The sequence below is a fragment of the Apostichopus japonicus genome, chromosome 17 (assembly GCF_037975245.1).
Source record: "Apostichopus japonicus isolate 1M-3 chromosome 17, ASM3797524v1, whole genome shotgun sequence".
Lineage (NCBI taxonomy): Eukaryota > Metazoa > Echinodermata > Holothuroidea > Aspidochirotida > Stichopodidae > Apostichopus > Apostichopus japonicus.
The window spans coordinates 7,130,174-7,156,011 of NC_092577.1; the positions used below are offsets into that span (position 1 = coordinate 7,130,174).

Here is a 25,838-nt window from a genome sequence, read left to right on the forward strand (position 1 = left end):
ATATGTTGTTGTCAGTCAGTATTACAAGACATGCATGTAGTTTCTGGATCCTATGCATTTCATCAGAGTAAAATCCAAAGTAATTCAGAATTCCATTCATAGCCATTGTTCAATAGTGTTAAAGGATTCTCGTAATGTGTTCTGTCTGGCTGGGATGTACATTATTTGCACTTCAGTTATAGTACTGGCCATTTAAGAGATATTTCCAGCAAACTCAAGCACATGTGCTTTCTACATTTATTTCCTATTGCAATACTATGGACGATTTGTCAAAAGTAGTTGTTATAAATGGGGGGGGGGGGGAGTGGGGGAACTTCCAAACTCTCGAGAGGTAACATGGAATTGATCAGTTTGTACTACAAGTGTTGTAAATAACTAAATGTTTTGATTACCTCAGACTCAAAACATATTCCTAAAGAGCAGCTTTAAAGTGAAGGCAAAGGTGCTTTGAATAATGATATTAGTCCTGTGCTGTTAGCTATGCCAGTCCAACAAACCCAAATATATAAACAGAAATAGAACAACATATATAAGCTTCCTGAGAATACAGCTATATAAATATTCATATATACTTATTAATAAGATTTAATGAAAGACATTGATGTCTGTTACAAAAATTATCACAGACCTGATGAATATTGACCTTGATAAATCTAGTGAATGGAAAGTTGAGTTATTTTGTATTTTCTCTTAACCTCCAGGTGATACGGTTATCAACATTTCTTCGGTACATTTCCTCCAAGAAAGTCAAGTAGGAACACATCACTGCTGACATAACTTTCTTTGTGGATGAGAGTCTTGTGAGTCCTTACATAATTATTTCTCAACAGTCAGTTTGTGAAATGGTAATGAGTTGTGTTGGATACCTTTGATTAAATCTACAGGCTATATGTAGGTGAAGACAGCTGGCCTAATTAGTTAAACATCAAATGCATTTTTTAAGATTCCACTTGTTTAATTGTGTAGAGGTAATAACATTGAATACAATTAATTACTATATTGTAGTATTGATGGAAAATTTCTCTAAATTGGAGACAGTTACTGAAAGATTCCTAAATTATTAGTTCATCAGAAGACTTTTATAGAAAATATAGGTTGCCCACATGCCTCATGCCAGGCAAGCTAAGTTGTTGTAGTATGTGTCTGAAACTGAGAAACTATGATGTATCAAGTCTTTAAAGTTATATGTTTATTGCCACCTGTAATCTCGGTATTGTTTTGACCCATTAATACAATAAATCAGATGAGAGCGAATGAATTAGGGATTCTCCAGGCATCTGCTATCACTAATTGCTATATTTAGATCTTACTTTCTCATATAACTAGTATTGCCAGTAATCATACCTTTAAAATAACCTATGAATATGCATGAAGCCATGAGGTGCCATGTTCACTGCAATCCTAGATAGACCTAAGTAACATTTTACTCTTAACTCTTTTCATTGCTCAGAGGAAATTGTTCTAAACTGCACACTTTAATGTTGTATACATTGGCAAGACTTAAAGTTGTATCCCTGGCATGGATGTCGGCCAAATGCACTGCCCGCCCCATTTGTGACATGATACAATAAGGCATCAATTAGACCTTAAACCAGCCTTTCAGGCTTGGGGTAATCGTAATCAGTAATCGTAATCGATTACAATCGATTACATTTTTTTAAGTAATCGTAATCGTAACCGATTACTTTTGTGAAAATTACAAAGTAATCGTAATCGTAATCGATTACAAGGGCAAAGTAATCGTAATCGTATTACATTTATGATTACAGTGAAATTTGAATGAGAAGGGCAAAATTAGTAGAAATGATTAAAACTAATTCTTACTATTGGCTTTTAATGTGACCAAAGAAGTGTTCCTGCTTCTAGAATTCTGTAGCACAATAAACATAAATTACTGGGGATTTGATCGCCATATTCAAGGATTTTTTATCACCTGAATTATTCTGTTAAAAAAAAGTCACTGCAAATTAAGTATTTTGGTGGATCGGAATTTGCTTTACCAGAGTTGACCACTTTTTGATGAAAATAATTTACTTTTACTTTGGCCTTCCATGTCCCATGTACTGTGGAATGCCCCATTTCAAAGCTGTTTAGTTTTATTTTGGTGTTATAATGTAAAAGAGTGTTTAGTTTTGCTGCTATGCAGAAATTATTAGTTTACAAAATATAGTGTTGCATGAAAATCTTCATTTGTTTTACTTTAGTATTTGTCTGTTTGCTCTTTGTCTGTTTAAATTGTATTTTTTACTGGACTTATGGGTTACACATCTTAAACGTGTTAAGGCATAAATGTGTAATGCCTGGTAGGAATTGTAGATATACTTCCACAATTTTGTCTGTATATACTGTAAATGCCCTTCCTTTGCCCTATTTCATTGCCCTATTTCCCGGTAGAGAGTTACATTAAACAGATATGCAGAGGATTGTGCAAGTAACCACAATGTAATCATGATTGTAATCACGATTACATTACAATGTAATCGTAATCGATTACTTCAACTTTAGGCTGTAATCATAATCGTAATCGTAATCATACATTCTCAAGTAATCGTAATCGTAATCGATAACATTCAGATGTAATCGCCCCAAGCCTGCAGCCTTTCCTTTCACCCTTCCTCAAAAATCAAAATGATAACAAGTCAAAGCACAAACTGTTTCGATATGACTTATTGACAGACTAATACCAAATGAGATGTTACTTATCAGAATCTGAGATATACTGTAGGTGTTCCTCTTTGGTTAACAAGATATTACAGATACAGGTCACTTTATTAATGTTCATTTTGTATGGAATGCACAAAATATATTTCTTTCCAATTCTTGGTACATTGGTATGGTGCTTTGCTACAAGCTACAATCTTTCTGTGAACATTGTGTTAACATGCTGCTGTATTGCTGTGTATGTTTTGTGCATTGAATAACCAAAGCCTATTCACCTTGTTAGCACCAAACACAAATTTTGATCCCATCATGAAATACTCTATCAGTAGAAACAAATATACCATTGAATATATATATATTCATTGAATTAATATATTACACTAAGCCATTCTTTTGTTGGACAAGTTTGAGAACCCAATCTCCAATAATTATACTGTATTGGTCAGATTGCATAGCACAGTCACATAGTATCGAATCTGCTAGAAAAAGAGTCATGGCAATATCTTTTGTAGAGTTTGTTATGTTTTTTTTGTTTATGTTTGTTTGTAAATTCAGACGTATGTCTACTCAAGTCTTCAGTCTAGCACTGATGTTATATCTAACGCTGACATTCCAGTAGAGAGGACTTTTCTTGTTTGTGTGAGATGTGCATTTTTAGCATCTCTAAGTTAAAAGTCATTGATGGGTTTATATCTTTTAGTGGTATTATTTCTGTTACACCCTTCTCCTTATGCCAATCTTTGTTTCATAATGATTTTTCTTCATATAATTTTCAAATGTAACTGTGTTCCATATTTCGTTGTCAGAATATGCTATGACTAGTTACTTAAATGTGCTACGGTATAATATTTATTTTAACCATAAAATATAATAAATAAGTTACTATTTATTTTTCCTTTGCTTTGGGGGAGGGGGAAGATGTTGGCGGGGTGGCATGACGTGTAAAAAAATTGTGCTAATTATGTGCATGGGAATAATGTACTGTAGTTATGCTGTATAATGGGTTGATTGGCATACATGGTATGTAATATGGGTGGATTGGCATACATGATATGTATACTGGAAGGATTGGCATACATGGTATGTTTAATGGTTGATTGACATACATGGTACATATAATGGGTTGATTGGCATACATGGTATGTATAATGGGTTGATTGGCATACATGGTATATAGTATAATGGGTGGATTGGCATACATGGTATGTATAATGGGTTGATTGGCATACATGGTATATAGTATAATGGGTGGATTGGCATACATGGTATGTATAATGGGTCGATTGACATACATGGTACATATAATGGGTTGATTGACATACATGGTATGTATAATGGGTTGATTGGCATACATGGTATATAGTATAATGGGTGGATTGGCATACATGGTATGTATAATGGGTTGATTGGCATACATGGTATATAGTATAATGGGTGGATTGGCATACATGGTATGTATAATGGGTCGATTGACATACATGGTACATATAATGGGTTGATTGACATACATGGTATGTATAATGGGTTGATTGGCATACATGGTATATAGTATAATGGGTGGATTAGCATACATGGTATGTATAATGGGTTGATTGGCGTACATGGTATGTATGATGTGTTGATTGGCATACTGTACATGGTATGTATAATGGGTAGATTGGCATACATGGTTTGTATAATGGGTGGATTGGCATACATGGTATGTATAATGGGTGGATTGGCATACATGATATGTATACTGGGTGGATTGGCATACATGGTATGTTTAATGGTTGATTGACATACATGGTACATATAATGGGTTGATTGGCATACATGGTATGTATAATGGGTTGATTGGCATACATGGTATATAGTATAATGGGTGGATTGGCATACATGGTATGTATAATGGGTTGATTGGCATACATGGTATATAGTATAATGGGTGGATTGGCATACATGGTATGTATAATGGGTCGATTGACATACATGGTACATATAATGGGTTGATTGACATACATGGTATGTATAATGGGTTGATTGGCATACATGGTATATAGTATAATGGGTGGATTGGCATACATGGTATGTATAATGGGTTGATTGGCATACATGGTATATAGTATAATGGGTGGATTAGCATACATGGTATGTATAATGGGTTGATTGGCGTACATGGTATGTATGATGTGTTGATTGGCATACTGTACATGGTATGTATAATGGGTAGATTGGCATACATGGTTTGTATAATGGGTGGATTGGCATACATGGTACGTATAATGGGTGGATTGGCATGCATGGTATGTATAATGGGTGGATTGGCATATTTGGTATGTACAATGGGTGGATTGGCATACATGTATGTACAATGAATAATGGGTAGATTGGCATACATGATATGTATACTGGGTGGATTGGCATACATGGTATGTTTAATGGTTGATTGACATACATGGTATGTATAATGGGTTGATTGGCATACATGGTATATAGTATAATGGGTGGATTGGCATACATGGTATGTATAATGGGTTGATTGGCATACACGGTATATAGTATAATGGGTGGATTGGCATACATGGTATGTATAATGGGTCGATTGACATACATGGTACATATAATGGGTTGATTGGCATACATGGTATGTATAATCGGTTGATTGGCATACATGGTATATAGTATAATGGGTGGATTGGCATACATGGTATGTATAATGGGTTGATTGGCGTACATGGTATGTATGATGTGTTGATTGGCATACTGTACATGGTATGTATAATGGGTAGATTGGCATACATGGTTTGTATAATGGGTGGATTGGCATACATGGTACGTATAATGGGTGGATTGGCATGCATGGTATGTATAATGGGTGGATTGGCATATTTGGTATGTACAATGGGTTGATTGGCATACATGGTATGTATAATGGGTGGATTGGCATACATGGTATGTGTAATGGGTGGATTGGCATACATGTATGTACAATGAATAATGGGTAGATTGGAATACATGATATGTATACTGGGTGGATTGGCATACATGGTATGTTTAATGGTTGATTGACATACATGGTACATATAATGGGTTGATTGGCATACATGGTATATAGTATAATGGATGGATTGGCATACATGGTATGTATAATGGGTTGATTGGCGTACATGGTATTATGATGTGTTGATTGGCATACTGTACATGGTATGTATAATGGGTAGATTGGCATACATGGTTTGTATAATGGGTGGATTGGCATACATGGTACGTATAATGGGTGGATTGGCATGCATGGTATGTATAATGGGTGGATTGGCATACATGTATGTACAATGAATAATGGGTAGATTGGCATACATGATATGTATACTGGGTGGATTGGCATACATGGTATGTTTAATGGTTGATTGACATACATGGTATGTGTAATGGGTGGATTGGCACACATGGTATGTATAATGGGTTGATTGGCATACATGGTATGTATAATGGGTGGATTGACATACATGGTACGTATAATGGGTTGATTGACATGCATGGTATGTATAATGGGTGGATTGGTATATTTGGTATGTATATTGGGTTGGTTGGCATACATGGTATGTATAATGGGTTGATTGGCATACATGGTATGTATAATGGGTTGATTGGCATGTTATGATATTAGTTATGTCAACTTGACTGTTAAAGCTGTGGTCATTCAAAAATGTTGTAATGTTATGTTTTTACTTTTTTTTCATGTTTTCAGTATCGACAGATAGAGAGATATATCGGTAGCAGAACTTGTCCAGTTGTTGTCCAGTCCACAAGATTACTTTTGTGAAACATTTCTTAAATAATATTGTAACTGAAGCTCTCTGATGCTTGCAATACACCGGACCGGCATCACTTTATAAACTTAAGAGTTGCCTTTTGCATTGAATCTTAGCCTTTGATTTCCGTTAACCCTACATCAACATTATTTTATTTCTGTTTATACTTTTCTATGTTCTTTTCTGGTCATATTTCACCGTCACATTTCTGCAATACTATGGTTGTATTTCTAATTCTATCAATACTGCTGTAGTACAATGTTAGTCTTCGTAATAAATAGAAGAATGGTGATGTGTTATAAACAATGCTTCCTCAAGCGGCTGAGTGATAAATATATTAATGAACTTTGAATGGTGTATAGGGCCAGAAAATATACAGAAAATTAACGTGAAAGGAAATATGAAACCTAATTAACTGAAAATGCAATGAATTTCAAGGACGGTTAGTTTAGGCTTATTATGTATCAATACTCTTTCATGTTTATGTATATAATTACTCATGAGATGCTGATTATTTTGTGTGTAACACTTTAAACGTAAATCCTCTTTTCGTTTGATTATCATTCCCAGCCAGTTTTCCGTTGTTCATTTATACTTGTATAATTAAGCTTTGTGTAAAATATAATCCAACTGAACTTGGGATTAAATGTGTGAGTTCTTGTAGTTTTTCATTCCTTGCCGAAGGCCGAAGGAATCCATGCGATGGTGATGGCGTGTGTGTTTATGTGTGTGTGTGACACTTTGGCTCGTAAACACAACATCTCAAGAAATCAAAGATGCTTGAACTTCAAGCTTGGTGTGTTGGTAGCCCTTAGTGAGTAGATTTTCTCTATTTTTTTCATGGAGGTCAAGGGTCGTTTGACAGATCACCGGAGGTCATAGGCGAAACAAATATTGTAAACACTGTATCTCAAGAAGTATAAAATGTTTGAACTTGAAACTTAGACTGTTAATACCTAGAATAGCAAATCATCTCTATTGTTTTTCATTGAGGTCAAAGGTAATTTGGTGTCACCAGAGGTCAAAGGATGAAAACCATGTAAACACGATATCTCAAGAAGTGAAAGTTGCAAGTTGAACCATAAACTTAGCATGTTGGTAGTTCTTAGTGATTAGATGTTCTCTATTCTTTTTTCGTGGAGGTCAAAAGTCATTTGGGATCACCAGAGGTCAAATGCTGCAAATATTGTAAACAGGATATCTCAATAAGTGAAGTTACTTGGAATTTAAAACTTTGTTTGTTGGTAGACCTTGGTGAGCAGATGATCCCTTTTGTTTTTCATGGAGGTCAAAGGTCGTTGAATGTTAATTGTTGGTTACAGTCAGAATAATTCTAATTATGCAGAAGTAAAGTTTGTTTGACCTTCGACCCTCTTTGCATAGGTTCGCATTACTAACTTCTGCAAGACTTGCCATTTCTGCTCAGCAATTCAGCTCGTTAGAAAATATTGTATCTAAAGTTTCTTCTCATATTGGCAAGGAATCACTAAGTCACGGGACTTTCTGGTTAACATAGCGTTAATAGTTACACTATTAAACTAAGTATGTTGTACTACTACTCCGTATGTAGAGTAGGCCCTACTGGTTATAATTGAAATCTAAACCATGCTACCCATGACTTTATTTTGTTATCATCAAACGGTATACTGCTCCCAAATTTCTCAAAGAACATTTTCTTATTCAGCTGTTGACTTACCCCTCTCGTCTCCCTTAGGCCTGGAACGACTTGTCTTTTTGTTTGATGTTGTTAGTATTTACATACAATGTAATAGTTGAACACAGTTGCCATAGTACACAGTAAGCCCATGTTTCACTCGATGTAAGATGAAACATGTGACCTACAGCATGGAGACATGTCACGTGCTCTGTAACATCACAACTGTATATCACTTAAACAGGAGATGATTGTCACATTGTAATGTCTTTAAGTTTCGTGGAATACTAGTGATGTGAGGGGGTGAGGTGTGATGGTTATAAACGGTCTCTGTTCTATATTTCCTAACATTCAGCGCATAGCCCTGTACACGCAGTAGTTTAGTATCATGGAATTTGGCGTCGCGGAGTGTTCTTGAGACGTTAATTATTAATAACCCAAATTAAAGGTGATATTCGTTTCACCGACAGGCTGAATATATTGAGTGTCAAAGGAAGGTGTGTGAGTCGGGAGGTGTGGCTGGAGGGGAGGGGGGATGCATTATCACATCTTCCTTAGTTCACTTGTTAGATCAAGAAATACATTTTGTAACATTCTTCAGTGTCGACGACACCAGCTCCACTCATCTGCAATTGTACTTTAAGGCATTACTGAGTCATTTGGCTGGATCCTTTGTTAGCGAAACAATACGATTTAATCAAACGATCGATTTTTAATTAAATTCATATTCTCAGTTTTCGTTTGGTGTCGACATATCTAGGTACACGTCAAAAATTCATGATAAACGTTTCAATTTCGATATAGCGTCGCAAGTTTGTGATATCAGTCTAAAATGTTCTATAAAAAAAAATCAAATATCAGAAATACAACCACACAATTGCAACATGTAAAGTCAGTTTCTTTTTGGGAATAATAGTCGAAAGTCGAGGTAAGCAGAGTAAATTAGACAAAGCATCTTTTAACATGATTTTCTGTGGTCAATGTTCGTTCTGAGCCACCGTAATACCCTTACAAATTATATTGGGTACTTTGTAATAACAGTCGGAGCAGATGTTGCCACCTGGTATAGCTAAAACCAACAAAAACAGAAAAAAAAGAAAACCGAGACAATAATGTTACCTATATAATGTATACCTCTATATTTCCAGTTTGATTCTTTCAGAGGGTGGCAGACACATATTTGAGGGCCTATTCCCCTCTCGTATAGCTGCACCTCCCCTGCCCTTCCTTGTGGTACAAGATTAGTTTCTGTACAGAATAGTTAATTTCATGATTTTGTATTAACGTTACATATTCGTATTGAGAGAGAGCAAAAGTGCTTGTTTTACACTGAAGTTTAGTTGCTGCCCAGTGTATATGACTACTCTTGTAGAAAAGAGTTCTCTCCATAGCATTGTAATAAGAGCTCAGTAAAAAAATTCAAACACAGGACCGCAACACTTGACAAAGATGCCTTATTGAGCATTGGTCGTTGATTTTCAGTAGGCTTACAGCTGTTACGTTGTTACGCTTGACTTGAGTTACAATAAAATCAAATGACTTGAGCGAAATACTTGTGAATTGACTTAAAAAATCATTGGCCTGGTGAAAGCAATGTGATAAACTCAACTCAAATTTCAGCTAACAGTAAATTTTAAATCAATAAAGTGTCATCCATTGTAACTTGAAGAAAAATGATAAAAGCAACAAATGTTTTCCAGCAGCATAATCCAGTGATTTCCAGAAAGAAAATAAAACCTGTTTTCACTTGTTTCATATCAGAACATGAGAAAATGGGACTTTTCAAACAGGGCTTCCCGTTCTATTATTTTTTTTTCTTCTTCTTCTTAATGTGAATATCCTTCTTTTCGTATCTATCTATCGTTATCATTAACTTATTATATAAATATTAACATATTTTTTCCACATCTAACCTACCTTTCGTTATCAGGAACTAGCTTGCCTATTGTTATCGCTATTTACTTAGCCTGCACCACACACTCAATTTAGAATATATTTTACTACCGTTGTATGACAGTCACTGTTTACACAACAAACAAATGTAAAGATCATAAGACGTGTACTCCGTGGTATCGTATAATTGTTTCATAGTTAGTTGATATTATTATTATTACGATATATGACTAGAGATCTTTTCAGATTGAAGATAAGATGCTTCACTTCTATTACGTATTAAATCATCTGGTTTAAAAAAGATGGATAACGAAGATGTATTTTTTTCTCATTGGGAAAAGAGGAACATATTCTAGATGCGTCCCGATCAACTTTATAGGGCAGCTTTAAAGGACCATGCAGATAAAAAATATCTTCTCCCTAATAAATTGGTATTTTCTAGAACAAATAACAAAATGACATTCCAGAGCTAACAGCATCGATTAGTTTCATTCTAGTCATCTAAACGGCATATGATACAGACTTGATACACTCAAGCAGCATAAGTCACATACACAGATGTCATATATAGAAGGTAAAAGTTACGTCCAGTCCGCATATGTGATAACATCTACAAATAACTAGAACAACTGTAATATGCCAGTTCGGCGTTTGTTCCTTTGACGTACTGTAGGCCATAGCTAGGCTATATTTCTAAAAAGTAGGCCTACTCTAGCTAGCATGTGACTGCAATACAAACGAAGACAATTATAACTAAAACCGGCACGGATTAACCGGACAACCAAGCCCATTAACGGTTGTTAATCACGACGAACACGTGTTCCGGACGTGACAGAGAATATCCGGTACTGGACACTGATTGGCCAATTGGTAAATTGAACAACATGTTAACGTTATTGTATCCTCGTCATAGAAATTCAACTAGGAAGAATGCACAGTTTATCGCCGTTTGTTTAAGAAGTGAAGCCTTGAAAAAGTGAGGGCGCTTTGTGGTGTACGGCCAAAAGCCAGATCATTTGTAAGTCTTGACATATACGGTACATTGTGCATTCGACTTTGAAACTGAATTTTATTATACCCGCTTTTTTTCTGAAAGAGTAGGTGTACTTTGCACAACAGAGACATGTTATGGCGACCAGAGTGGTAAGTACTATACTCCTGAATTAAAAACCAACTTCGATTTTTTTTTTGTCTATAATGTCTCGAGTAAGTGGAGTGTTTGTGCAACTTTTAATGTCTGGGAAGGGTCATTTCCGGTATCTGAGAGGCACATGGCAAACAATTTTTCTTGCTTGTATTATTTTAGTGCTCCACTCAAATAGTGACATAGCCTAGTTGTCCCTAAAAATGCCGTGAAAAAGCAACCCTCCCTCCTCCCCGCACTCTTCCCATACACACCTACTTTTGTTTAACACTTCCATGTTAGCATGTGCATGCAGTTATCAGTATAATGTCAATATTGCAAAGTGGGTAGTAGCCTATTTTCCTATTATTGAATTGCTAGTGATAACCCTGGGACATCATAACCGTCATTCGATGTTATTCTGGCATGTGGATCTATCGGTAGTTTTAAGTAAACTGAGGTGTTAACACTTTTAAAATTAGGCTTAATTATATCGCATCCGAAAGAACAGCCGGTCTAGGAGCCTAGGTTAACTATATCCAGGGTCCAGTGAATAACAATACAGCAGCTGTGCAGACTACACTAGTAAAGTAATTAGATTCATATGTAATTGCTTCTACTATCGCTTCTTATAAGAATTACCTGTGAAACTACAGTCCACTGCCACATTTTTGGCACCCAAATGCGTATTCTCCCTACTTCAATTTTTATGATCCTCGCCTAGTTTAGAAATTTTACGAACATACAGTGATTTACACCGAAGGCCAATGCACGATTACTCTAACGAACTATAGGTATAGTTTCTCATTGTACTGTAACAATCGCCGGTCTATAACAAAACTGCTTGGTCGATTTCCTGGCTCTGGTTCATCATCCAAAACACGTAATTATACGCCATATACGTACGGGGCCGCTAGCTGTGGAAACTAACTATGACTTTGTAGTATATAATGCCATGACATTACAGGCTAGATGTCCGTGCCCGAGATCACATAATAACACCGAGTCGTTGCGGATAAATACGATTAACATTGGTTGCTTGCAACTTTTTTTTTTCGCAGGATGTTGTTAACTCAAATGCGTTCAAATGTTACCTATCTTGAGAATAATGAAACCAAAGTAGAAAATGTTACGTATTGTTTTGAAGAAGTATGCTACTCAAGGAGGGCTATTTCTTTACGTGTGCAGAATTAACTGTTCGCCGCCACAGTTCTTTGCAAATCTGGGTCTGGTTTTTTTCCTGCGTAGCCAACCTGTGAATTTGAGATTGCTATGAAGAATGTATGTTGAGCTGGCATTCACCAGCCAGCCATGTAGATGAGTGTAGCGCGCATGCGCACTACAATGAATATGACTCTACCCCTGTACTTCCACCAGGGGTCCTCTAATGATCAACTTAACACCACTTCTGTGGCCCCGTTCCAACCTCGCAGACACCTTATGCAAAATATATAATTCACTGTTTCGCGGCCAGTTTTAAAGTGATGCAGTTTAATATGTATTTATTTTTTATGTGGAATTTAAAGAATAAATATTTGTTTGTCGTGTTTGTACTGAAGGTAAATCAAAAGTTGAAAAAATGAGTTATAAGACCATTGTAAAACCAGTGGCTAACTTTAAGGATGATTTTAGGCATTTGGAATGTTATATGGAAATGTTGTTGAACATTAAAATACACTGCTGACAGTCCAGGTTGAATGTCTATAACACTTTTACTTTTATAGAAATGAATAAAAATAAACAAGTGAATTCCATGAATTAAAGTGACCTTACAATGTACCTTAATACTGTAGACTGTTAGTTCCTCAGATACAACTCAAAACTCATTGGAAACAACACTTTTATGGGTAATGAAGGATATGTACCCTAGATTGCAATAAGGGATATGTCTACCCTAGATTACAATAAGAGATATGTCTACCCTAGAATACTACAAGGGATATGTTTACCCTAGATTTCAATTCTGCCTAGAGTTACCTATTAAGACAATATTTTACTATAAGGTATATATACATTAGCCTGATTTACCGCCATGCAGTGTCCATTACGTTGATAGGAACACCCTACATAAAAAACAACACTAATTTCGAAATGTTTAAAGCTATATACCATATCAACCTTCCTGCAGCGTCAATAACAACATATCCATACGAAAACTCGAATATATCGTGGAATCAATCTACAGTGTTACCTTGTTCTTTGTGATTGAGTGTTGTAAAGCATATCAGTATAAATCATTCTTTTCACCTCTACAACAGGTTTCACATAACTACCAGTGAATGGTACGGTATTGAATCTTATGTTCCTTTCAAAGTTTTGCAGAAGGCCATGTTGAGAAATGAATAAAGAAAAATTGTTTGTACGGGCCTGTGTAGATTCGATCAGTAACTTCTCAGTTGTAGCGTTTATTGCATTAACTCTTTGACCATTTGGAGTTCACAGTTTGGTTTTCTTTACATATTTAAAGATCTGAATTGAGTATTTACGAACGGATGGAACGCTGTCTGTCTAGATTATGTGAGACATGTATTTCAGTAAACTTAATTCTTGAACTATCTTTGCTTATACTTCCTATGGGTTTGAATGATATCTCATAACGAAACAGTCATCGATGAAACAAGATGTAATTGATATAAAACAATACATTGATAATTTGTGACTTTCTCTGGGCGGGGTGTGTAGTTTAATGTAATATACATTTATCTAGATTTGTTTGTTGCTGAATTTAATATAAACATTCATGAAGTGGATTTTATTCTTATTAATTTTTGATATTGATTTTTTGTATATTTATTTAATCAATCAACATCATGTTCTTTTTGTATAGTTGACAAAAACTAACGTATCAAACTTTTGTATATGATGAACATACTTACATCAAATCTAGATGCAATCTCCAAGAGCTGGAAGGTGGATCTCTGAAGAAGCTTGCTGTCGTCGTAACTGATCTTAACTCTATTTGAACACAGATCCCTGGCGGTGTCCTTGATTCCATCTACCTCACCAGTTTGTTCCAGGATGCAGAGGATGGCAAACTTATCACCGTCTCTCCTGCTCTTCAAGTATTCTATTATTCTCTTCCCAACTGCTGGGCTTATCCCACAGGTGAATCGATAGAGGTACTGAAGATTAAATGGATCCACTTTATCAAGAACATCCTCCAGCTCAGATGCACCTCTTGTAGCAGCTACAACTTCTACCAGTCTAAAACACGCAAACCATTCACAGAATAGTTGATGGTAGAACCTTAAGTCAGTCCTTGTCTGTATGTCTGTAGTAGAAGTCTGTTCGTTTGTCTCAGCAGACACTTCTTCTTCTACCAAGATACCCACTGCAATATAATGTTGACAAAACCCTTGACCTAGTCGTGTACAGAGTCCATCCTTACGCCATGATAACTGTTTGTTTTCACCGCAGAGACCTTCAAATGCTACTTTACTCAGTTCGTCGTGTTCACTTTCATGTTCGCTCATGTGTTCTTTTGCGTGTTTGTCCAGTGATTTATTTCTCATGTGACTATGGAAACATTTAATCATGTAGCGAAAGAAACCGGTAACTGACTTAAATTTCTGAAAATGTGTCTTTTCGTGGGTCATGTGAGAAAACATTGCAAACAAAAGAGGAACTTGACATAGGTCATCCAGGATCGGGTTTTCTTTCAAAGCGCGCTTAATTTTAGCAACGCTTTCTTCGTCTTCCCCAGTAACAGCCTTGCGAATGTACTGGTCGCGTGCTTTTTCGTCAAAGCCAACTAACCTAACATATTTTGTGTTTGATTTGTCATAATCCTTCGGAAGATATCTGGTTGTCAGGGTAACATCAATATCTTTAAACAGATTGCTAGTAATGATACGTCCTACGTCACTTCCTGTAGTTCCGTCCCTATCAGGAAACTCATCATACCCGTCCAGGAGTACCTTAGCAGAAGAACAACTTTCAATGATATTTTTAATATCAGAAGATTTGATACGAGGATCGTTTGGTGCTAAGAACAGTTTAATTGCTTGATATATAGATATCTTGCTGTTCAGCTGCCTCAACCGGAGAAGAATTATAATCTCTACGTCTTTAAAAGGTGACTCCTTTACACCGTTGCACCAATCATAGGCGAGCTGTAGGGTTACTGTTGACTTACCATACCCGGGTTCTGCTTCTATGATGCGCCGTTTGGCTTTCATTCGAGGGTCTCTGTAGATATCTTTGTACGAGTCCACACGTACCCATGTTCCTTCTTTCTCCTTCGTCGCTCCTTCAACAATGTAGATTTCTGTACCGCCCTCAACAAATACCTTGTCCACACAATATAGTCTGTCCTTGATGTACGGTATGGGCTGGATTGCGTCATATTGTAGTTTATATCTGTTCTTCAGAGAACTGATGAGTATGGCCTTTTTGTCTGAAAAAAAGCAAAATTTGATATGTAAACATTACGTTTTGTTCAATAAAAGTGGGGTGTGTCAGTGCTTATATATAAACTGGAAACAATTATGGCGGGCAATATGTTTGAAGTCGCTGTAAACGACAAAATTATACCAGTTAAATCGGAGTAATATGCAATTTTATATCGCCTTATATGCGTTCATATCTACATATAACAATTCCAATCGGTTAGGTCAAATTAATAAGGTAGAAACAAAACCATGAAAACAATCACATTGAACTCTCGATCTTGCACTGTAAGAGTAATTACAATGCTGAGGCTAAAATCCTTATCAATGTTTATTTTAAACAATAGCTTTCTTATGCTTAAGTTACTAATACAAAACTATGTAGGCCTAATTACAACAACCTTGCACTGTAAGGCGCTCCATCGATTATGACGTCACAACAACTTTCGCGGGATAAACTTGGGTCTTCACTTTTCTTTTCCGTTGAGTGATATTATCCATGATTATCTTTCAAAGCGATGATCTGTTGAATATATATTGATACAGAATGCTTGGTTAAAAACTAACTTAACAATCATAAATCAATGTATAATTATATAAGTCAACAGAACCAATCACGTTACTAACAGGTCTCTGGCTCGACAAAGATTACAACAAAGTGAATCTATCCGTATTATCTCTTATTTACTGTTTATTGTTTACACAAAACCTCGACCTTTGAAGTAATCTAATATTAACCCGCCCTGAAAGAATTCAACTTTCTGTTTTGTTATCAATAATCATGATATCCTTTAAGAATGTCACCTACAGGTCGTCAGTTTGAGATGGCAGGTTTCACAACTATTGCGAGGCTCTCTCTTAATCATAGATACAACGGTTATTTATTTGCATGTTAACGAATCTGCTTGAATTAGATTTTATGATTTTATCGATTCTAATCGATAGTGACATCAGATAAGAACGTACGTCATACGTTTGACTATAGTCAAGGTTCATTGCAAACAGTGAGGTTAAAATCTGTTTTCTTTTTGAAACATTTTCAATGTGGTCTTTAATGTGTGTAATGCAGCAATACAAAGCGCGCACGTGACGAAATATTAACGTTCAGGATCAAATCAAATTGAGTAATTATTCCCTCAGTAAGCTTTTTGTAACCTCAGTAACCTTTGATGAAATTAGAGAGAAATGACACACTGTTATCAATACACACACGTGTGTATAGTATTAGCCTACCAGGATAAAATCGTTAGCCTAAGTTAAATTGCTGCGGCACGACTGAGACTCGGGCAGAGGAAAATAATAGTAACAGTTCTGTTATAAGCTATATTAGTTTGAATCTCACATGATTTATAGTTTGCTAATGATTTCAGTAAAATTGCATTTACCATGCATCGTTCTCGTCACCCTAATACAGCAAAAGTATCAGTCACGTGATGGCTATCATACAAAACAAGAAATCTTAAAAATCAGTTAAACTCTTAAACTTAATCTGATTATTCTATTGTTTTAATATTCTTCCTAATTATCAGGAATATTGTAGAGTTTAAGAATACTGTAATGTTTCACCGTGGTTTTACTGACAAGAACCACATTCCCACCGGGTAAGCCTATTTAAAGTTTTTCAATGTTCTCTTTACTTCCCAGTTCCCACATATATGCCTAATTTATATCATGTTCCATACACTTCCCACTAGATTTATCTAAGTAAAACTGATCAAATGGTCCATATTCATCCTACATGGTTTACTACTTGTTCCGTACGGATAGAAAGTAAGACAAATGCATCTCTCTCATGCATATAATTGCAATCTGAAAATAAGCCTATACCTTGAGGAATCTATTTAATGATTTCTATCCCGATTCATTCATTTAAGTTGGACCTAAACCTAAAGGCGCAAGGCCTGCTATGAAAGTATAACAATTCTACATTTCTGTTTCGACAAGACTCACTGTTAGTATATTTATGATCTGATCTGACAGCAATTAAGTGAAAGGATAGCACATGTTCTGATTGGAAGAGATACGTTGTAGTTGCATGAATAAACTATTGAATAACCAGGATTTACATAATAAGAGTTGAATAACATAAGTTTAAAATTCTTCACTTCAAATTAATGAAATGTCTAAATCGACATTGAAATATGATCATACAGACATGGGTTATAATTCTTATAAATTGAACTTTAAATTTAACATTGCCTGTGTTATGAATGAAGTTTTTAGTATATCAGTATATAGCCTGTGTTATTAATGACGTGTTCAGTATATCAGTACATATATAGCTTTACACCATTACTGTCTCCTGTACGTTACTTACCAGTACGATCATCGCTTTTTGGGGTTTATCATCCAGAGTAGAATTTAAGTCTAGAATCCTTTAATACTTTAATAACATATGCAAATCATGAAAGAAGAACATATGAAAACAGGAATGAAGAATATCCAATTGACAAGATGGCGTCGTGTAGGTCATGTGACGTTCGAACATACGATCCTGGACGCTAAATAGATATCGGTAGGAATCAGCCTTTAGTTGTAACTGGTTTCAAAGTTTGTTGTTAATAGTTTACACAATCAAAGACTTTACTTGATGATAAAATTCATATCTGGTAATTATCCCTTGCTGTGTTTATTCTGTTAATCAGCCGTTCAAAGGTACCTGCTGTACGTATATGCATTGCTCTCTGTTACTTTAATTAATACGCAAACATTGTAAGTTTCCGATGTATTTTGTCCTATGTGCGTAATATGCCTGTAAAGTACGAAAACTGTGTAGATGAAACTACAAGCGTTGATGCCCAACTCTGAATATGTCTTGGTTTACGAAAATGAAAAGAACGTAAAACCACTGTTTAGTACACAAATATAAAAAAGGAAAGAAATTATACACAATTTGACAAAAGAGATTGTAGATATGAGCTATAGAGCAGGATTTAACAAGTAATATTAGGATTACAAGTGTCCGTGATTAGAGGTGTCCGTTCTAGCAACAAATAATATTTTGTTCTGTTCAAATTGATCGTCTCGGTCATGTCTCCGTTGTTGATTAACTTCAGCAGGACATGATGGAAATGAACGGAAGAACGAAGAAATAGTTACAGCCATCAAGAAAATATATACATACAATTGTGCATTCTGATGTATATTAAGACCATAAAGCAGGTCGATATAAGTAACCCTCAACGCAATGTTTCACTGATACATACTTAAAATGTGAAGTGAGAGGTGATGATACAACCATAGCCCGAGTCCACATCTCACCGAATGATTGCAACAATCTACCAACTGACCACCCCCCCCCCCCCCATAAGATCAACTTCAAGACGAGAGTTCAAGAGTCTTTAATGAATATCAGCTAAACGTGACAACAGCAATAGTTTGAATTGGTACAATACGTGAGTGAACTGCGCGACTAGGTTAGGACTGTCTAAAATTTGGAAAATGGTACGCGAATAATCAAGGCTTAACTTCCAAAACTGAACTGTTGAATTATATGTATCTTCATTGCGCTAAATCATATATAGAGGAAACTATTGAATAAACACAGTAAATATATGACGGGTATATCTTTGTTGCAACGAATACATTTTGTTAACCTCAAAGTGAAGATTACAATGGTGATGACGTAACTTTTCCGACCAATCATGACAGACTATTTACACATAATTGCAATCATGATTGGAAAAAAGCTCGCTACCGGGTCCCCTCTTTGCACTGGTCACATATCCCATATTTTTATAGCCCCCACATATTTCTCCTTAGCGCACAATATGATTGTTAGGCCCCAGCCTGTGCTCATGGTACGTTATATAATAACGATGAAAAACATTTAAAGTACACAATAGTACGTATATAGGCAGATATATACGCAGGTATCGATATATCAGTGACTCAAATGAGGTGTTGTTTATATATTAGAGACGACAAGCCCGTACCACATGACGCAGGTAACTTTGTCTAGAAGTGTCAACTACTGAAGGAAATGTATCTTGTTCAGAGAAATCTCGATCTATGCATAGTGTGGCTAATGAGAGAAAACCTGATGAGAAGCAGACCACGCCATACTATCAACACATTCAGCCTATCCAGTATCATATATGTTATGGCTACTTTTCGTTTGTCGATTTTGCTTTTTGCCAACCCCGGTTGCGTCCCCTTAAATGTTTGCGTGTCGGAGAGGGGGGCATTTCCCTGTCCCTAGCCATTCTGGATACGTCGAAACTCGTATCGAGTTTTAAGCAAGACAACACATCCACAGAGAGGAATTAAATTTCACCCGAATGTATTCTAAGCCATAGCGGGTCTCACTGGGACTTCAGCTGCACCAGTTTCACTGTTAGATATCTAATGTTCCCTGATAGTCATTTTATAGCAACAAAATAAATACATTTCAAAGAGGAATTCCGTTTTACTGAAATGTATTTGAAAGCCCCAGTAAGGTGCAGGGGACGAAGCCCCGGAAGCTGTAGCAATTTGAGATATTTCTATATTTCTTACTACTTTATTCCCCTCCCCCCTTTTTGCAAACGTCCAATATGCAAATAATTTATATGGTTTATGGAGTGACTGATAATTTGCTCAAGTACACAATCACGGTATCCAGACGCTGATAATGGGCTCGAGTAGATAGGATGTGTCACAGAGGAGACATGTTTGAGGGAATTAGTTGAATCCAAGTGTAAAAGGCGTATATGGCTGACTATCAAATATACTTTTCTTGCTAATGGTGTCAAATTGTTATTATAATAACCGCCATAATTGAAATGTGTAAGGTAAAGCTGTGGAATGTTCAGTCCTTTATATCTTGTTATGCACATCGATACACATACTATGTTATTATACATTTTCAGTGAATTGGATTATTGGTCTTAATTGTATGTTAATTTTTTAAGAGCCTCAACCTACCTGCTTGTCTGTGATTTGCTTATTTTCCCTGCAGTATTTACATTACTTAGCATATCTCTTTTACATATTGATCGTACTGAAGATTTTCTACATCACACAGTAACAGCAACCAGTATTGTGAATCTTGTTATGTCATGGACTTCGTCTGCTCATCGATGCAACCAGGGTAACGTTGAGATTGGTTCCTATTATAAGAAATTCCCTTTTTTTGTAATGAAAAGAACCCTTTAAATTGTTGTAATATTAAAGTGCCCTTGCAGTTAAAAACAAAAGAAAATGATTGAAAAGAACTCTTTTGTTTTAAGACCGTTTTTACTGAAATTTGTGGTACGATATCCACAGAGATTATTTTCTCTACAAGATGTTGGCGCTGTTTCCCTTTAAATGAATGTCACATGTCCCACTGACCCAATGCCTCTCACCCTTTCCTTATTATTATCTTAGACATAATCTTAGCAATAAGTTGTTATATGTCCCACTGCTTTCAATATCTGTTGCTCCTCCCTTCTGAATTGAACCATCTTCGATGCCTATATAAGGAGACAATGCACAGGAATAGGTCACGTGGTGCCCTAATAAACATTCCGAAATAGGCAGATTATGAGTTCGTTCGTTTTTATTAGAAAAGATGAAAACAGAAGTAATTCCCGTTATCATGTAATTTATCCACGTGTTCTCATTGGCTGGTTCATATTCTCTTAGAGTTATTGATTCTTTATGATATTCATTTCTCATAAACATATAGTTTATTAGTTAGTGTCTTAGGACGCGCGGAACGCTTACCAAGAGTGTTAATTACTGAATCAAAGTTAACTTATTCGGATAACTTGATTAGGGGCAGATTACGCCGTATTGTAAACACAATTATTCTATCCAGTAATGTATATATCATGGCTATTTACTTTCGTTTGCCACTTTTTTTTTTCAATGGGCCTCTCCAGCGTCCTATCCAAGGGTGCTATCATATAGGTCCTAATAGAGTTCAAACTGTTGGTCATAACGTGCGTTATCTGTACAGCTTACAAGACTATACTTAAAAATAACACGATATCATACACTGAAAAAATAAACTAGTCAATATTGCCACGGACTAACGTTAAATTAGTCTGTAACGTTAGTCAATGCACACGAACTAGCAAAAATCTTCGTTTCATCGCTGCTTCTTAGTCAGTTTACACTGACTAAGGAAAATATAATCACAGCTTAGTCGGTGGCGACGGACTAAGGTATTTTAACCCATGGACTAAGAACGATACGGACACCCGATTTACGCCATAATCGTAGCTTAGTCGGTGTCGACGGACTAATGTATTTTAACCCAATTCGATTCACTTCAATTTAGAAACCGAGAGGCAACGGCAGCTTGCTGGACTTGGCATAGTTTCATACGATCACTCTAAGCAACTTTCAACCGTAAATCACCCAAGAAGGTCTTTAGAAGAATGGAGGTATTAACTGCCATCATCGGCCTACCTGTTATTCCTTTAACTTGAAGGTAAAATTAAAGTTAATTGTTAGGCCACTGGCACTAGTACTGTATTATGGTTAGTGTAACGCTACCGTTGTCACGCTGGCGTTTCGCAATTCTCAAGTGCAATGACAGTGAGTAGCCTATAGGCTTCTACTGGGTACTGCAGTGCATTCTCAACACTAAAGTGTGCATTCTAAACACCAATTAAAAATGTGTTATGTGTGTATTGGGCTAGATTGAACAGTGGCACATAATCTTCTAATTTATTCCCAAACAAATGCTGGAACTATAAGTCTCAATAGTTTATTTGAAGTCTACACTCATTTGGTAAAGATTTCCTGTAATTTCCCATGTGAATCTAAATGGGTAGGCTTTGTGATATTGAATAAGCAAGGCTAGACCTTCAAACGTACAGTCACAGTAGGCTGAACAAATTATGTTGGCTAGTCAACGGTATTATATGTTGCGAGCAGTCAGGATGCACGCTTCAGTTCTATTTAACCTTTTCATTTATCATTTTTTAGTATTTAATTTCCGGTCACGCCCATGAAAAAATTGCGACATTCCTTCACGGTCGACTTGTTTACTGTAAGAAGTATTAACCGTTTTTTCTCAGGAAAGCTTGATAGTCTGAAGTTATTATAACATGTGCTTTTAGTATACTGCCAAAAGAGTAAGTTGTTGTATTTGTATTGATATTTTATGTAGAAGTAACGGAAAATTTAGTATGTATAGTTTGGTCTAATTGCACGTTTTTTTTCTGTCCAATGTAGTGCAGGGTTCACTTGCGCGAATTCAAATTTTTCTGTTTATGTATATGTATATGCATCGATTCGTAGATTATGATGTTTTTTTTGACATTTATTTGTAATTCAAGCATATCTGTTTAGTAGCAAAGTTTAAAGGTTAAGATTAATTAGTTTTCTCTTTTTGATCCTAGATTGAATGAAACTCATTGACGTAAATAATAGATCAGATCATACAGTTTAACGCAGTTCCTAAAACTCTGGGTATTCTCTAGTCTTCGCCGGTCCATTATATACTTTAGTACTACTAGCAAGACTAAATCAAAACAACCGAAAGACAAACTTAGTGTAACAAAGTACTGATTCTCCTCTAGCCTAGGTCTAAACAGGCTTGTTATGTGAGCAAGCAAAATAACAACTAAAAACGATCATGCCTATAAATAAGTTGGCTCAATTTTATATTTTTAAAGATCATAAAAACAAACAAAGATTTAGCCCATGTTTTATTATCTCTGTATTCTGGGCATTTGATTCTGGTTGCAATGGTGATGACACTCTCGTTCAAATTTTCAGCTTTATACAGTCTGCTTCAAACTTTGGGATTGTTTTTTGAGACTATAGTGGAAGCAAATCTCACATAACTTTGTGGTGACAACTTTTTTTTTTCTTTTTCAAATGATGAATACTTTGCTGTTTCTTTTTTCCAGCAGGAATTGAAAAGCCAAATATCTAAGTCAAGGGTGAGGTTTCCTGTGATGTACGACACCAGTGTGGAGGCAACAACAGAAGAGGAGAACTGTGTTATATATGGCTTAAAGACATGTTTTAAGATGATATATTGGTACCCTTTGCAGAACAAAAGAGTTTATCCAAGAGTCCAAAAAGCAAAGGAACAAGTACCATAGAGAAAAAAGATGGAAGAGTGAGTTTAACTATTGTACCCAACTGTTTAATGATATTAAAGATACTTTTCATAACCTGTTTTAAAAAAAAAACAGTCTAGTATATCATTTACGTGCAAGCTTCATAAGTTTGGTCAAATTTTCACTGATCTGTAGAGCGGGAGTCCAGAGGGTTTGGTTAGCTGGGAAGGTAACCAATTGCCTGGTACATCACAATGTTCACAATGCATTCCTGTATATGAAACCTGACGACTGGCAAACCGACTGTGGTGGATGTGGCTGGGAGAGCAATTTTAAAGTCACCTAATTGCTAGCCTAGATCAGCTTTCATGGTAACCACATCAAAGTAAGAACAATGTGTCAGGTATGGCCCCAAGAGCAACAAATGGCCATCGCCAGTAATTATTGGTGGTGGGGTACCCCTGCCAGTGATCAACAATTGACCCCTCACGGCTGACCTAGGTCAGCTCATGAGGTAACCACTTGAAACCTACTGGAAAATGTTGGTTAGGACTTCAGATAAAAGGGATGGGCATTGCCAGTAATTTTTATTGGTGGGGTACCCCTGCCAGTAGACCCCCAATATGCCCATCCCCTCATTGACCTAGGTGAGCTCATGATTTGACCAGTTGAAACCTACAGGAAAATGACTTGTATCACTTCATATGTAAGGATGGGCATTTCCAGTATTTTATATTGGTGGGCCACCACTGCCAGAGTCCGCCCATCCCTTACATATAGAATCCTGTCAATCATTTTCCAGTAGTTTTCAACTGGTAAAATCATGAGCTGACCTAGATCAATGAGGGGGGGGGGGGGGCATTTTGGGGGTCTACTGGCAGGGGTACCCCACTAATATAAATTACTGGAAATGCCCATCCCTTACATAGAGAGTCCTGCCAATCATTTTACAGTAGTTTTCAACTGGTTACCTCATGAGCTGACCTAGGTCAATGAGGGAATGGGCATTTTGGGGGTCTACTGGCAGGGGCACCCCCCCCCCCAATATAAATTACTGGAAATGCCCATCCCTTACATATGAAGTGATACCATTTTCCAGTAGTTTTCAACTGGTTACATCATGAGCTCATCTAGGTCAATGGGGGATGGGCATTTTGGGGGTCTACTGGCAGGGGTACCCCACCAATAAAAATTACTGGCAATGCCCATCAGTTGTATCTGAAGTCCTAACCAACATTTTCCAGTAGGTTTCAAGTGGTTACCTCATGAGCTGACCTAGGTCAGCCGTGAGGGGTCAATTATAGATCACTGGCAGGGGTACCCCACCACCAATAATTACTGACAATGGCCATTTGTTGCTCTTGGGGCCATACCTGACACATTGTACTTACTTTGATGTGTTACCATGAAAACTGATCTAGGTTAGCTATCAGGTGACTTTAAAATTGCTCTCACAGCCACACTCACCACAGTCGGTTTGCCAGTCGTCTGGTTTCATATACAGGAATGCACTGTGAACATTGTGATGTACAAGGCAATTGGTTACCTTCCCAGCTAACCAAACCCGCTGGGCTCCCGGTCTATTGGGATCATTATTAACATGATTAACATAATTATTAAGCTTTGAAAAATAACTTGGTGTTATGCTGTTCAAAGCTAATAATTATTTGATAAAGCTGCTATTCCTGGCTTATAATTTGAGGGACCTAGATTTAAATGTATACCTTCCAATATGTTATAAAATTTTAATGTAAATGTATGTTTATGATAATGTGAGTTATCATGTGCTATATCTGTATCTGTGCTTACACGTATATCATATTTTCTGTTCACAGGTCAATAATGGTGCAGATTTTGGCTTCCTGAAGACAAGTGGGAGGCCATTTGTAGTTAAGAGAAACACTCTTTGTTCGTGAAGACTTAACTGGTGTCGATTTGGGGTACCACTTTAAAACGAAAGTCATGAGGAACCCTTGCCCAAGATTCAACTTTGCATTATTGTGCAGTGCTATACTTTTGCGATTCATGTTTGATCCATTAACAAAATCAGATTTTCAGATTTTTGTTTACAGTGATTTCTTCTCTATCTGTCGAAAGTCAGCCTTTGTAGACATCAGAAGTTTTATCAGAAATAAATACTGCCAACGTACACATTATTTGTGTTTCTTCTGCTCTCTTTTCTTTCAGTGATGCTAGTCAGTGAAACTAGTCGGGTTTAATTCTTTCAGTGATTCTAGTCAGTGCAACTAGTCAGTCTATACCGACTAAGAAAGGTTAGTCGGGAGAGGCACTATCCTGACTAATGTAAAACCTGTTATAAACTAGTCGGTGGCTCATATA

At 36.4% G+C, this 25,838-nt stretch overlaps 1 protein-coding gene and 2 long non-coding RNA genes across 7 annotated transcripts in view; 1 reads left to right on the forward strand and 2 right to left on the reverse strand.

The window, feature by feature from the left end:
- The window catches only part of LOC139985118 (NLR family CARD domain-containing protein 4-like), a 273,181-nt gene extending 254,416 nt beyond the window's left edge, over positions 1 to 18,765 (reverse strand). The window contains exons 1-3 of one of the 5 annotated variants that reach the window (XR_011799294.1): positions 17,831 to 18,764; positions 15,915 to 16,036; positions 14,002 to 15,521 (exon numbers count right to left, since the gene is read on the reverse strand). Coding sequence is in view for 3 of the 5 variants with exons in the window: in XM_071999337.1 (XP_071855438.1) it covers positions 14,002 to 15,521; positions 15,915 to 15,936 (1,542 nt within the window). In the remaining 2 variants the exon portion in view is untranslated. Of the gene's footprint in view, positions 1 to 14,001; positions 15,522 to 15,914; positions 16,037 to 17,830 lie in introns of all 5 variants that reach the window. The other 4 variants (XR_011799295.1, XM_071999337.1, XM_071999338.1 and 1 more) reach the window with 4 other exon arrangements.
- Positions 9,914 to 13,995, reverse strand: LOC139985161 (uncharacterized). The gene is made up of 2 exons (XR_011799323.1): positions 12,306 to 13,995; positions 9,914 to 10,717 (listed from the first exon to the last, which is right to left on the reverse strand). It is a non-coding gene; the product is annotated as an uncharacterized lncRNA (long non-coding RNA).
- Positions 18,766 to 21,472: 2,707 nt separating the features above from the next.
- LOC139984788 (uncharacterized) lies at positions 21,473 to 25,531 on the forward strand. Its single transcript, XR_011799194.1, has 3 exons — positions 21,473 to 21,913; positions 23,343 to 23,557; positions 25,334 to 25,531. It is a non-coding gene; the product is annotated as an uncharacterized lncRNA (long non-coding RNA).
- The last annotated feature ends 307 nt before the right edge of the window (positions 25,532 to 25,838 follow it).